The sequence below is a fragment of the Tubulanus polymorphus genome, chromosome 5 (genome assembly GCF_964204645.1).
Source record: "Tubulanus polymorphus chromosome 5, tnTubPoly1.2, whole genome shotgun sequence".
NCBI lineage: Eukaryota > Metazoa > Nemertea > Palaeonemertea > Tubulaniformes > Tubulanidae > Tubulanus > Tubulanus polymorphus.
In genome coordinates this window covers 19,125,217-19,140,859 of record NC_134029.1, presented here as the reverse complement: position 1 = coordinate 19,140,859, position 15,643 = coordinate 19,125,217, and the positions used below count along the sequence as shown (strand labels likewise).

At 40.3% G+C, this 15,643-nt stretch overlaps 1 protein-coding gene across 4 annotated transcripts in view; it reads right to left on the bottom strand.

Moving 5' to 3' along the window:
* LOC141905861 (kelch-like protein 5) overlaps window positions 1-15,643 on the bottom strand; it is an 80,199-nt gene that overhangs the window by 33,427 nt on the left and 31,129 nt on the right. For 2 of the 4 annotated variants that reach the window (XR_012619280.1, XM_074794928.1), the window contains exon 1: window positions 14,155-14,436. The exons of 1 other annotated variant lie outside the window; for it this stretch is intronic. Coding sequence is in view for 2 of the 3 variants with exons in the window: in XM_074794928.1 (XP_074651029.1) it covers window positions 14,155-14,288 (134 nt within the window). In the remaining variant the exon portion in view is untranslated. Of the gene's footprint in view, window positions 1-10,714; window positions 10,936-14,154; window positions 14,437-15,643 lie in introns of those variants that run through there. One more of the 4 variants, XM_074794929.1, reaches the window with a different exon arrangement.

Below are 15,643 nucleotides of genomic sequence, written 5' to 3'. Positions count from 1 at the left end.
ATGATAAATATTCAGTTGCCACTGTTGAGATATGAAGGGGTTCTTGGTTTTTGGAGGTGCCCATTGTGGTAAAGGAGGCCAACAAACACCAGGGCCAAGTTCTACAGATTCTAAATACCAGTATATAAAAGCTATACATATATACTGTATTTCAGTATGATAGATAATTGTAAATGAAATAAACAATTTCAACTCTGGGAGGAATTGGGTCCTTTCAGTGTGTATGCACCGCTGTACGGTGTATAATTTGTGATGAATTTTGATAGTATACCGCATCAGTGTATTGATGTAATTAGTAATTAGTGAAAATCTCTGGAAAGATAGCAGTACGTATACATGTTGTAATATAAGTAACTAATGATACACCGCACCGTGGTGTAATGCCCTTCAGCGGTATGCTTGTTATTCACTCCACGAAGGGGTGGATATTTATTATCTTCAGCACATCAGAGTAACAATTAGTCAGCATCGAAAAGGTTAAAAGATGTTTTACACAATCTGGATTGCGTCGACCAAATGTCACCAATCAGAATCATCCATACGCGACCAACAGACCGTAAGCAATAAACAGAATTTATTCGGCAGCTTTGAAAATCAGGTCTACAGATCCTTCATTCTTACGCGAAGTCACTTAACCGGACATCCATTTGCATCGGAATTTCATTAGCTCTTTCCGCCCAGGAATGTGTCTCGAGACACATGAGCGCGCATAAACAACACTACTTAGTAAACCAAATAAAGCGCAATAAGGTACCGGCGTATATTGACCGCCAAGTACTAGTTCCAGCGACATGGGAAAACGGTCATCATGGCGGAGATCGGGGTCTTTATAGCCGCAGAAAATGAACCATCGGTTAACCCGCTATACATGCTACTGTATCAAGCTTTTTATCCAGCTTTTTGCGAAGATATTTTCAAAACATGTACCAAAATAGATTTGTTCATGGATTTGCAATAACGTATAGCTGATAAGGATGAAATCATCGTAGACCGTGTCATAAGCATGTTCAACTTTGATGATATACATGGTAATGGGTTTTCACAAGTACATGGTAGAACAGTTCTTGATAATGATGTCACTGGGAAAGCCCTTCTAGAGGGATTTCCAAGTGATGCCCTTCTGAAGGGCTTTCCCTGTGATGTCAGGAACTAAGGTCAAGAATCGATTAGTAGAATGGGGAAAAATTCACTGAAATTTTGCGCATTTTCTCCCAGCACTTACAAACTTAGAGCTGATGGACGAAACTAGCCATATCAATTCCACCACCTATTTCCCTCCTAAAAAATATCAGTTGTTTATATCCATTGATTACAATTTGTGCCACCAAGAGCTAACAGAAAGTTACTCTCTGAATGATTCTATAAGGATCAACACAGTTGACTCTAGCATATTCAGCGAGGACAACAATTCATACCGAAGCTTCGAAGTTTTTCATGAAACTCGGCGCAGAGAAGATTATTACGATGAGACCAATCTTACAACAAAGGGGCGACAAAAGGCATCTACTTTGCGCAGGAAACGCCATCCTGAATCATCAAAGCCTACCCGAAACATGAAGCGATCTTATTCAAATACGAGATCTGAAAAATTGGCGACGATTCCAAAGAGCGCTGCGCGTCGTCAGAAAAGCGAACGCGCTTTCAGAATTAATCTTTTACAGTCACTGCTCTTCTGAATTGAGAGAAACGAGTCGAGCTCCGATACGGTCGAAGAATAAGAATAAGGCACAGAAGCTCTTGTACGGCGCTCGGAAATCGATGAATGTTTCATGTTTTGCCGGTGCCGGTGTTCTACCATGTACTCGTGAAAGACAGTTGTCGGATATCACCTACAGCGATTTCGAGAATACCATTATTTAGACAGGGGGGGGGGTGTACGGCAGCGACAACGACTGAGACGGAGTGGCGAACCGGATATAGGAAAGTCCGATTAATCGTCGTCTTCCGATGCAGTCAGATGGTCGCGTTCACAAGACTTTCTACGTTTATCTATATATATTATAATAATATCTACTCATAACGCCTGCCACCCCGTGCGTTGATAATCAATCAGACTTACTTCAAGAGAGGCAACTAGTGTAAATATCAATTTCTTTGATTCAATTCACTCTGAACTTATCAATGAATGCGACAGACTTCGACATTCATTTCATTGTATACATGAGAATATACCATAACGCCAGAGTATATGTCTCTTCATACAGGTGTTTCTAGCACGTTTTCAAGGAAAGCTCCAAGCTCAGTTCATCTATTAAGCCTAGTTAGTAGGCTTTTATGGATATACAAAATTTTAGCCGTAATTCCTCATTTCAATACATAAAATCCAAAATGTATCCTTGAGTTAGTAGTTAAGTCTAAGAAGAGGCTGCACGAAATCGCGGTTATTTTAGTGCGTAGGTTAGTCTAACCACGGTGAGCACTAACAGTGCCTTCAACCATGATTTGGTGTGACAATAGTTAGCTAACAGTGTAATCCTGCACCCAACATCTTACCACAGTTTACTAACCCTGGTTGGCACAGAGAGGGTTTTCTTGCGTCTGCCCCTGATTGTCAGATGCCTACGTTTGCAACGAATGAAAATATTGGGTAATAAAATACTCCTTTCATAAAAACATTAGAAACATTCTGATCGAAACATAGCAATGATAGCAACATCAACATCGTCGCAAAAATATCTACAAGAATTCACAATTTATACAGATCATGTATAGATATATAGATTTTTAATCATCTGCACGATATATCAGGGACAAAAGCATACCACGATACCGGGAACGAGCTTTCTCCGGAATTCGGGTAACTTTGACCCAGCAAATAGCGGAATACCGATATCAATTAACCGCGCGCGGTGTGGGTGGTATATCGTGGTATAGCGTCGGGTGGTTCGATAATAGGCGATTAACTTGATATAATTGAAAAGCGGGCGACCGACGAGATATTGAAAATATCGTCGACCGACCGACGTACGGCTGATGAAATATCGAGAATTAATTAAACAATCCATCACAGATTACATATCACATTTGCTCGTGCGTGCGTGCGTCGTTGGAGAATACTGTTTCAAATTAATATTCTTGCAAACACAGATTGCGACGACGACGACGATGACGATGAAGAGTATAGCCGCGTTCACAATAGATTCGGCGCTTACGAAGTAACGTACTTCGCTGGTGCCGAATTCACCAAAATACAGCGCTTATACAGCCAGTTATGTTCACACTACGAGTCAGCAATTCGGCACTTAGTAAGCCCAGTATAGTAGTCACCCAGTGTGCCAATAGAGGGGAGTGTAATTACTGTTTAGTATTTTTCACTACGAGGATTTAAATACGCGGCTAGCTAAGTGCCGAATCTGTGTTCACACTACAGAAAATACGCGGCCAGCTCAGTTCCGTACTGAGATCGGGTTTTCGGCGCGGAATCGCATTCCGCGCTTAATAAGCTGAGATTTTCAGTACGGAACTGAATAAGCCGCGAATAGGCCTCGAATAATTTCCTAGTGTGAACGCTTAGTACCGTACTGAAATCCTAGTGTGAACGCAGCCTATCTCGAACTCGTAATATACAGTTCAATTTATCTATACGCCAGAAATAGAAGTTCCGTTTTGGCTGGAGATTTGAAAGGTCCTCCCTACGAAAATGCATCAAAAACTACCGAAGATGTTTGTGACAAAGAACCCGCTGTTGGGAGTAGTGCGAACGGGTTCGAGGTTTAGAAAATGTCCTCGATCAAGAACCACTTCAGTTTTGAAATTTACACATGTCACTTATCAAAAGTCCTTGTGGAAGCATCAAACCCAATAGTAGTTGAATAAAACACTCTAATGCGTGTAAACTGTAGATGAATGAATACGTCCACAATAGGATTTTATTCATAAAATCTATCAAAATGAAACTACATTACTGCTATTGACGAACAGCAAAAATACATAAAGAGGATGTATTTTTGGTAACAGTCATCATCAGTTGGAATCATTCCACCTGGTCCACCTGATCATAACAGCCAAATTTTTGTAGATTTTCATTTCAAGAATTGTAGGGCTTCATCATTCATCAAGCCTAGCACACGATGAAGGAAAACACGGAAACAGACAGAAATGTTTCCGAGCAGTTCCCTGAGTCATGTTTGTTTACGAGAAACTGGAAACAGGTTTCAGAAAATAAAGTTTACGAAATCAATTCAATTCCATGTTTCCATGCGCGCGTTTGGCGTTTTGCAAGATTTGTGGTTAAGGCTGGCGGCGCGACCGTTTCGCGCTTAATTCTCTTCACGCTCTACTCCACTAGATCGCGTAATAAAGAAAACCTGCCCGACGAAACAACCTGACAAGAGTTAATCCGGCCGATGAATATTCGTGATCACTGATCTACAACTTGACAGGCCAATTTTCGGAAGCGAGTAACTGAAGATTTATCCCGTCGATATGCCGTCATACTCTGGCGACCTTTGTGCGTGACCGCGCGCGATCCAGTTAGTCAGCGAGATCCGACGGTCGAATGTGATGATAATGAAGATGATGATAGTGAAGATGATGATAATGAAGATGTCAATAACGTATTTCTGGACGATGATACGGATGATGAGAAAAATGATCAACATACCTGTATTATACAGCGGGAGTACGTCTGGTTATGACGATGCCGGATACATTAAATCTAACGAAGCAGACGCCACGCGAAATATTTCGTAATATCAACGTACTAGAGGAACGAAGCTCTCTCTCGTGGGAACACTCGCGCACCTGGATTCTGCATCAAGTGTTTACCTGACTTTCTCGTTTCACTCAAAGCAGCAGTATTTCTCGAGAGAGAGAGAGAGAGAGAGAGAGAGAGAGTATAAGGTTAAACCGCCTGTAGCTATCAATCTTCGATAAGCTTAATCCGGGCATAAATGAGCGATCATATTTCTTTTATACCCGCGTGATAAGTTCGATAAGTTCGGAGGAGCGTGCTGATAAGCTCGAATGTTATACTTATAAAAAACATCGCCTAGCCAGCTATCCAAAGATCTGTAGGAATAAAAAGTGATGTACACGTACCAACGTTTTGATGATCAAATTCTATCATTTCAGTGATCTTAAGCCTAGCGGCCGCAGCACGGGATATTTATGCGTTGAATTCAAATTTCATCCAAGGAGCTCAATTTCTTTTTTTTAAATGATCATCGAAAAGTTGGTACGTGTACATCATTTTTTTCGGACAGATCTTTGGATAGCTGGCTAGGCGATGTTTTTTTTAAGAAGCTCAATTACAACGTTTACAACGTTACAACTAATCAACAACTCCAATCTCTTCAAAAGTTTTAACATCAGACATTTGTGGATTCAGCCTGTAACCTGGCACCTTCCTAAATGTCAATTCGAAATGTCAATTTAACCAGAAAGTCTCTGATTTAACGCAAGTCTGTAACTTCATAACTGTAAACATCAGATGGTCTTTTTGAAGATTATTGCAGTGGATTCAGTCTGTAACCTGGCACGTTCCCAAATGTCAATTCAACATGTCAATTTAACTAGAAAGTCTCTGATCACACCTAAGTCTGTAAAGACGGTTTTCTTGAAGATTATTGTTGATTCAGCCTGTAACCTGGCACCTCATTAACCCAGGGAACTGGTTGAGTTTCTGATTCCAACCTTCGAGCCATGAGCGTTTCCAATCCATGCCAGTTTAGGCCTTGGTAAAATTTTCATATGAATGCCATGTGGGCCAATGCCTTGTCTGACATTTTGGTCAAATTTTAGTATGGACCAAATCGTTGCGCGTGAATGTTTACTGGGTTCTGAAAATTACTCACAGCACAGCACAGCACAGCACAGCACAGCACAGCACAGCACAGCACAGCACAGTGTTGAGTTGTTTATGTTTGTGAACACGCTCTAGGAACTGGCCAAATTCGACTTGGGTTGTGTGATCATGGAGTTTAGCCTTCTAATTTCATAACCGAACCTCAATCATAGAAACAACGAATGAACTTTTCATCCGACGAAAATTGAAAACATTTCTCGCGTTATATCAGTTAGTTATAGACAGCGATGATTATTAACGAATGAGATACGTTATGAAAAACAAGAAACCAATAAAGTAAAAGTGGCCCCGCGATGAAACGAAGAAATATATATTACATTTGCGCGCAATGATACTCGAGCGATTTCGATGATACTTCACGGTCCGGGAGAAGTCTACAATCGTCGGGCTAGAACTTGCACGAGTGCGGCGCGCGGAGTAACCCGGGACACGAGAGCGCATTATTAATAAACTCCCGACGTGCCCCGAGAGTTCTTCATCCATTACCCGCGGTAAACATTCAACCGGGCGATGTTTTATATTAAACAAATCGTTTATCAAACACGTGAATTAATCCCGAGACACACGACGACGAGTAACGGCGCGAATTCATCATTTTTCACGGCGGCGGCGGCAATGTTTACGGATCGTATCAATTTTGCGGAGGCGCGCATCCGGCCCCGTAATACGCTCTCTGTACACAGTGTCGGAAAATCTGCCATCAGCCGAATCAGAATCGAAAGAGCAAAGGTTCAAGATTCCCATCCATCATTCTTTTCAGAATACGTACGACTCATAAAACTGTGCATCAAAATGTCAACTTCTAATTACTTTTGTAAACATAAGTACATCGAGATGTATACAGTGGTTTGAGATGATGAATATGAACTACACTGCTAAAAAATAGCCCCGATCACACGAGACGATTTGGCCTGGGCAAAATTGGCACTGATCGGGCCCGAGTCAAATTTGGCCCGTGCTTAATTAGAGAATGCGCTTTAACTGATCCACTCACTCGATACTTAACAAACCGAAGTGGGTCATTTCCGGTACCAGTTGCAATTCACATGCCATCATTTGTCTCGCGCTAAAATTTTGCTCAGGCCTGGTCCAACGTTTTTGGTCAGGCCAAATAGGCATGGGCAAACGTGTGAACTGTTTTGACCAAATTTGGCATGGACCAAAAAGGCTTGTGTGATTGCAGCTATAAGATGGTGCATGTCAGAGATAGTTTATTTAATCGGTTTATTTTCAATGAGCTTTGATTTTTAGGCGACTACATCCAGAGATTAGATAAATCATGTCTCTAGACGGTTCGAATATGGCACGATTGAGAAGATCATGGATCGATTTTGATTGAGTCAAAGATACAGTGTTGAGGTCGCACCGTACGCAAGCTGAAGCTAAACATACTTGACATAGGGAAACAGGGAAACACAGAAACCTGGAAACAAACACGTTTGATCCCGGAAACCGTTGTTTCCCGAAACCTTTGAGTAATCATTTGATTACTCCGAGCTGAAACCGAGTTACTCATTTCTCATAAATGCATATGACACAGGGAAACATATTTCCCAGTGGCGTGTGTCCTTCATTCATTCATTCATTCATATTATAATGCCGACAAAAAATAATTTGCGTAGAGCAAAAAGTACAAATTTACAAACATTTTTTTAACACTTGCCACTGAAGCATTGGCAGATTCTCACATCGAAAATGATTTTTTCATTCGAAGATGAAGAGACCACCTTAACATAGCGTACAAAGAAGACGATGGTGTTTGGGGACTATTACCGCAAACCATCATCGCGCCGCGATCTACGTCGGGATACATCGCCACTGCCGGCGTATAATGATTATAAATCAGCCTCGGTTATCGGCCATTCGCATACTAATCACCGCAGTCGAGAAAACCCGTCCGTATTAACAGGTAAACATAACGCGCCGTTCTCTCCACCCGACACACGACTCGGTTAGGGCAATAAAACCGTCACAAAAAAAACACACCAGTTGATACTAAACAAGCCGGCGATACGATGCCGGCGATACGATGACGGCATTTTGCCACGGCGCAATTATTCAGCGCGAACCCCGGTGTACGAGCATAGTTGAGGATAGTTTATCGGCTTTACCCACGGATTATTCGTTTTCGTTAGTGATTTCATCACTTGTTCTGACATTTCGCTCAAAAGTATACACGAACCAGAAAGCAATAACCCCAAAAACATGATATATATGTATGCCTGCTGGGGGAAACAGTCACAGTGGTTGTAAGATAGCTAATAGCGTGATCGCACGAGCATTTTTCGCCCCTGCTAAATTAGGTCAGGAACATCAATCAGTTCACGTCGGTGCCAAATGGGCTCACCCAAAAATGTTGGGTCAGGCCTTGGTCAAATCATTTGAATTACAACTGGTTCCAGAAGTTCCATTGTTAAGTATCAAGTGAGTGGTTTGCATGTGAATTAAATCTAATTCTAATTAGGCACGCATCAAATTTGACTCGGAGCCCAACCCGTGCCAATTTGGACCGGGCCGAATCATCTCCGTGGCATGGCAACTGATGATGGTAGTGTAATTATTTATCAGGATTTGTACCGATAAAACCTTGTCCTTTACCGGGTCTTGAACCGGATTACGCAAAAGATTTATACGCTGAAAACGACTTCGAACGCAGATTTTTCACAAAATTCTCCGTTAAATCTCGAGGGTCTATTAGGCCGGCGCTGAATTAGTCGATACCGGTAAGTCTTCGACATCGGAATAAATATTCATCGTCGTCGCTCCACGCCGAGTCTCTTCGACTAAAAAATACAGTTGTTACGTAAGCCGTGACTTCGAAAACGCGGCTTTCAATTAGCGATTCATTCGAAGCGAAATTTCTCGTCGAGAAAGAATAAATATTACGATACAGGAAAGTACGTAAGTAGTGTGTTGAAAAATTATCATCGGGAAAATGAATTGTCGGGGGCTGACATTAAGCGTTCACAGTACAACCACCTGAAATGAGCCTTTTATCGAGGGAACCGTGATATATAAATCGAATAACTAAGTCGGTTTGAATTCGTCTGGTCGAAATTCATTCAGCAATTTGAAACGGCTCTAATTGCTTTATTAACATAAACGAGAGCGCGCTGAATTACGGAAGCCTTTCGCAAAAACCTACACGTTAGCTTAAGCCTAGCGCACATCGACAAAGCGACTTGAGACAACTAGTTGCTAGTGAGCGAGTACCCCGCGCACATCGAAAATTTAGTAAAAACCAGCAACTGCGTGGCTCATGCTGGTCGCTAGGTCCATAGCGCACACATCGACAGCAACTGAGATGTGGTTTAGCAAATATTCTTGAGGGCATCACAAGTCACGTGACAAATAGCTTTGTTTTAGTCAGTTACAACCATGTGTTGTTGATTATGGAGCGCTCACATCGACGGATATGAGAGCAACTGAGTACAACTAGTTGCTCAAAAGTAGAACATGAGCAACTGGGTGGAACTGGAGATAGATGGACGCTAACCAGTCGTAAGCTCGCTCACATCGACATATTCGAGCAACTGATTGTATCCAGCCAGTTGCTCTCATGTGCCGAAAACTGCCTGGCAACTAGTTGTCTCCAATCGCAGTGTCGATGTGCGCTAGGCTTTACAAATTTCTAAATCTCTGAGCGAACTTAAACACAAATTCAAAAATATTGCAATTTCTGGCTATATCAATTATTAGCTGCGTTGGAACTGTAGCGACTGCAACAGCGAAAGCTGCAGCAATAATTTACTGAATGACCATTTTTTCCTTCAAATAATTTTTTGACAAATTGGAGTAAATTCGCGGCGGCAATAAAACAGAACCTGTCAGAAATCGGCAACTGGCCACGGCAATCAAAAATTGCTTCCAACGCACTATAAGTATCAAGTTTTTGCCATTTATCACATAATGGAATTTTTCTTTAATTTCATTTTTCTTTTGGACCAATGCGAGCGCGTATGTGATCGAAGCACTATGCTGAGCTGATCCGTTATTACGAGCATTTTGCTTCTTGGGTGTCTTCAATTGACATTATAACTCCTGTAACATATCTAATCAAATATCTGTAACAATGCTTGTTATATTATGTGATCATTTCAATGTAAATAACGATTATCATTACTATTATTGCTATTTAAATTTTTTGAATTTCGCGAATGAACGAAAGTGACGCTCAGCAGACCGCAGAGCACACGAATCAACCAATAATAACGACAAAAACAATCGGTATTCTTTTCCGTCCGAATCGGTTTTTTTTTTGGTCGATATTCTTTATAAACTTATGCTGGACGAACAATGAAGACGAATTTATCGCCATAGTTACGATATAGGGACTATACAACAATTTTCACGCTACGATACAATAACTTCCATCCCGAGAAGGGATAGTTTCGCAAACTATTGTCGTATTGTATGAATTTGGGATGGAGCAATATTTAAGGTTACCGACTAAACCTAAGAACATGCATCTCCTCGCATTACTTTATCTGTACTTTGATTTCCGATTTAAAAATCGAACACCCTGTTTCGCTCCTGGCAGGTGTGGTGCCGGTTTGTAAGCAAGACACCAAATCATACGAAATCTAATGAATATATAAAACCAAATTAAATAAATAACACGGTCAATCCCTATTCTAAGATAAGAAAAAAATACAGACATTACTGATTTGTACTGAGCATACTGTCTATAAACTTAGAGGTAAATAGCCATGGGGCATGAAAGATGGAAATGCAACCTGTTCAAAGCAATCTCCTTAATTCAGCTGTTACAGTCATCATGTGAAAAATTGAGACAAATGAAATTTAGATTTCGAATGGACGCGATATGAAAAATAAAACGAAAAAAAGTTTTTCGAAACATCGAAAAAACGACGAACTGATAAACATAAAAGCTAAAAATCTACGTACGCTGTCAATTTTTCCATATTTGGCCATTTGACTAAATTTGGCGCAACACGTTTCCACGGTGAATCTGTTTGTTCCATTCTCGCGGCTAAAATGAACCATGTCTAACAACAACCACGTCCGTCTGCTGCGCGTCTCAATTCATTGCTGATTATCGTTAATTATGCCGAGTAATTAACCTAATTACCGTCGGCCGTTTAGGTTGCCACATTTCGACGACCTCGTCGCTCCAACAACAACGCCGGTATCATCATCGTGTACTAAACAACGCACGGATACAGCAGAAACGACGGTAACGACACCTGTCAGGTATTCGCAGAACTACGATCCATCAAGTACTCCCGACGTCGTCGACGTTGTCGCCGATGAATGGAATTATGCTCACTGTCGAAAACTATCGACACACCGTCACTCTCTTGTCTAAACTTCACCCAAGACTGCATGACACTAACGCCATCTAGTTTTAACTACGATAAGTTCTGTACAGAACATCGAGGCCAAACATTTCAAGATTTCTGTTTCGTTAAATCTGAATCGATGATTAGAAAGAGCTAGGTGTGCATTGTCTAACATAGTCCGAATTCGATATCAAACTAACATAATGTTTTTTTTCAACCTATATTCACTCTCCAGGGCGCACCTCATGAAATACGTGAAAAAAATCTCTATCTTTCCAACACATGCAGATAAAACAACGAAATAACAATTTACCTCAATCTCTAATTTTTGCCCATTTTAAGCAATGTTGCATATTTGCAACATTGGGCCTTGGGATTTGAAAACATTTGAAAAAGGCAGTTTATGAGCTACCCTCAGCGCGCACATACTAAAATACGATCACATGACATCGGCAAAGTTTAAATGCATACTACAATGATTTTTATTATACATTTATACCTTGGTAACTTTATATATATATATATATATATATATATATATATATATATATATATATATATATATATATATATATATATATATATATATATATATATATATATATTCCATTTCTCAAATTTCAATTCAATTTCCTGCTAACGAATTTCACCAAAACAAAAATATCAAAACCCACGGCCTAATTTAATCGGTAAACATCGGGTATTAAGAGTAATCGTTTGGAATGATGACCTTAAGCAAAGAAAAGACAAGTACTGGTCATTGTCGATTCTAAATAGAGTAAGATCATCGAGTATAAATAGGTTTTCATAGACAAGGGACGCCCCGTAAACCTGTATAACGTATTCCTCTTATCGGAACTAATTGCGAACAAAACATATTCGCGAAAATTAAACCCGCTAATGGGATTTCAACTGTTAAACATAAGTCGCATTCAATTTGAATAAAGAACGATAACAGACCAGTAAATCATGTACTTTGATTTCAACAAAATATATTCTGTCAATTCGACCGCCGATCACACAACTATATGTGGACTTCGATTTCCAATTTCAAAATCAAACCCACTGTTCCCGGCAGGTGTGGTGCAAGCTTGTAAGGAACACCGAATCAAAACAAATCAGACAAAATCTACCAATCAAATAAATAGTTGATAATCCCTACTTTAAGATTTTAAAAAGTATACCACTTATTTCGTATCGATAATATATCTTTCTGGCGACTTATACGTTCAATGAAGGCTCGATACCGAATTGAAAACCCTAGACACACTCAGACACCCAGCCAGACTGTAACGTTAATCAATGTTCATACAAAGATTATCGACTAATATCGGCAAATCAATGACGGCTACATGTGCGACATGATCTAACAACAGTAGATGAAAAGATGATGAAATCTATGATATTTTCCTTTAAGATATACGTGTATGTATTTCGGAATATAAATGAGTATTTTCGATAAAATCTCATAGCAATTTTATATACAGACATGTACACAGTTCATGTACTTGATCACCTCATCAGGACTCGTTCACCCACCAGAGTAGGATCATAATATCATTTGAATGAAATATGCAATTGTCATTACATTTTTACTATATCACCATATTTGAATTACCAATTTCACCAGCAGCAGAGCGTGGTAGGCCTATAACCCAGGGCCCGGATTTATAGACTAATATGAACTTTAACTAGGGGGCTAACTTAATTCATTTTCAACTGACTTAACCCCCAGGTTAAAGAAATTTCCAATCTCCAAATCCGGGCCCAGGGTATTCATAGGCTTGTACTGCCTATGAATACCCTGCCTATGTTGAATTTTCTCATTATGCTGGGATTTATGAGTGGGCTGATCAATATCCTATACTAGAGTAACAGCCCAAGTTGCAAAGCTTTTTGGTTGGAGGTTCGGAGCCTCTCCTGCTTGCTATCCACATGAAGCAATTTAAACCTCACAGCGTTTATTATTCTAAAATCAAATTGCACGATTTCTACTCGGTCTATCCATGGACTCCAAAAACGATTTAGGTTTCATGGTCTATCGTTAAGTTAGACATAACTCATTATCGACACAGTTAAAACTGTTTGCAGTATTTAATTCACAGCTTGTTGTCGATTAAAAAGTAATTTGTAGTGCGGACAAACATTTGTACGCACAGCTGTTACAAGTGAGATGATGAAATCACCACAATATTCGAAATGATCAGTTTCGCCTTTCCGCGTCAGATGGCAGCACGTGTCGGGAGTTGTGGAAATCGTGGGTGTCCACAGGTGTTCGGTAGCAGGTGAAAACCAATGAAATGTTATTTTTGCAAGTATATTTCGCAAGTCTATTTACTGCGACTGCAGATTAGAGGCTCCTGTGAAAATAAACTGAACGAAACACCTACTGCATCGAGATTTAAGCGTTGGGGTCATAGTGGTTTTTAGAATGTACAGTATTAATGTAAAATATTTCGAAAGTTTTTCGTCTCGACAAAAACTCGCCAGCATCTGCTGCTAAAATAGGGTTCGATCGTGTATGAATAAATAGCAGCGAGTCATTTTAACAGACAGATTTTTGACTATGTGAATAGTCAATTTCTGGTGATGAGGGATTTACATGAATCGCACAAGCAGCAGAACGCACTCCAACAAGGAGCAACTGGGGTACCTGGACTAACAGATAATAGCCGCGACCACACAAGCATTTTTGGTGCCAAATGGGCCTGTGTCTGTTTGGCAAAGGCCAAATTTTGCCGATGTGTAATTTACAAAAAATTCGGAACCACATCTTCTGTTTTAAGACTGGTCGAAGACAATTTTGGTTCTATAACCAATCAACTTATGATTCCAAACATATAATCTAAGACTACTTCTAGACCGAGACCGTCGCGGTTATTGACACCTAAAAGCCTTGAAATCACCGTTTATATCAGGGGTCGATTGCGCAACCACAGCTTTAAGTTTTAAGACCAGCCGAATTCCATTCTGGCTTCATAACAATCTAACAATTACATATAATGTAGACAACTTTCAACCCGACACCGTTGACTACTCTCCTACCTGTTGTCGTATGATGCGTCGTCTTCATGATCGGCACCAACGCCGACATTTGCCTGGATTATTTTGCTAGCCAGCCGATTTCGCAATTCATATTTGATATGACCAGCAGTAGTCTGTACGCATATATCCGGCATTGTACTCGAATAGACCCGAGATCGAGTCGATTAGCGATTTACGTCCAGTTTCTATCCGAAACGACGATATAAAATTATACTGTCAATCAAACGCGTAACATCGAAATCTACTACGTCTCGACACACGCGTCTAGATTTAAGATGCAATTTCGCTAAATTCCGATCTCGATCGCTCGAAAACAGCGTTTGCGTAATATCAGCCGAAAAACCGGTGCAACGATGTTTACGGGGTTGCTAGGCGGCGAGCTCGAAGCCGAACAATATGATTGATGGCGACTATAGTAAAAAAGCTTCCCCGTACACAGGGTCCCCCGAACCTGAACGAAGCGATATTTGTATAGCTCCGGTAATGAGCTGTAAAAGTCATGTCGTTTATAAATGAAATCAGGTACGCATAATTCCCAGGTGCTCAATGCGGTCGCCGCCGACGCCACGCCGACGCAACTTTCGTTTCTGTTTTTGTCAATGCTAAAAATGCGCGTTGAAAAACGGAGAATCATCCGTCACAATCATCAATTGTGGATCCGTTAAATCGAAAGCGAATTACGGCTTACATTTAGGCAATTGTCATTCAAAAAGTTGTAAACACACGAATCATCAACGGTTATCCGAATGGAAATAGATCGACTCAATACTAGTTTCCTTTTCATATCGTTGCGTATGCCTAAACTAACGCTATTGACAAACAAGTCTTTATCGAACAATATCGGCTGATTGATAGAGCCCGGGCGTGCGTTAAATAATTGTCTATAAAAAAACCCTGTAAACATTACTTCTTTATCGCGGCGATAAAACTAATAAGCCTCATTGGGACACTGGTTTTATATATCGTGGTTTGTAAATAGCCTGAAATCTAGAAATCCACTGGTGTGATATGGACGGTTCAAACGCGTCTAAATGAATTCGAGATATTTTTACTCCTGATTATATTTTGGCCGCGGATTTTCTGAGAATCAGGAAATAAGAATAAGCTTCGTCGAATTTATAGGCTGACCGATTCATTTAAAGAAATTCTTATGAATTTGATGATTATTATGTTTGAGGATGTCTGTCCAAGAAGTCCAAGAGAATAGACCCCTCTGTCACTGTTGATTATCATTCAATTGAAAAAGCTACGAAAAGTATTGAAATTTGATGTGAATGTAATATCTGATGAAATCTTCAGGCAATTTCCTTTCTTCAATCAGGCAGTTATCGTACAACAGGGAACCTCCAATGCTTTTGCGGCAAGCAAGGATCCACCAGGCTCACTAGCGCATAGTAAATCGGTCTTCAGGGTTTCATATTTCAGTGAAAATCGAATGACGTTTTCTCATCAATTGCTAACAAAAACTTTATCAATCATTGAGCAAGTA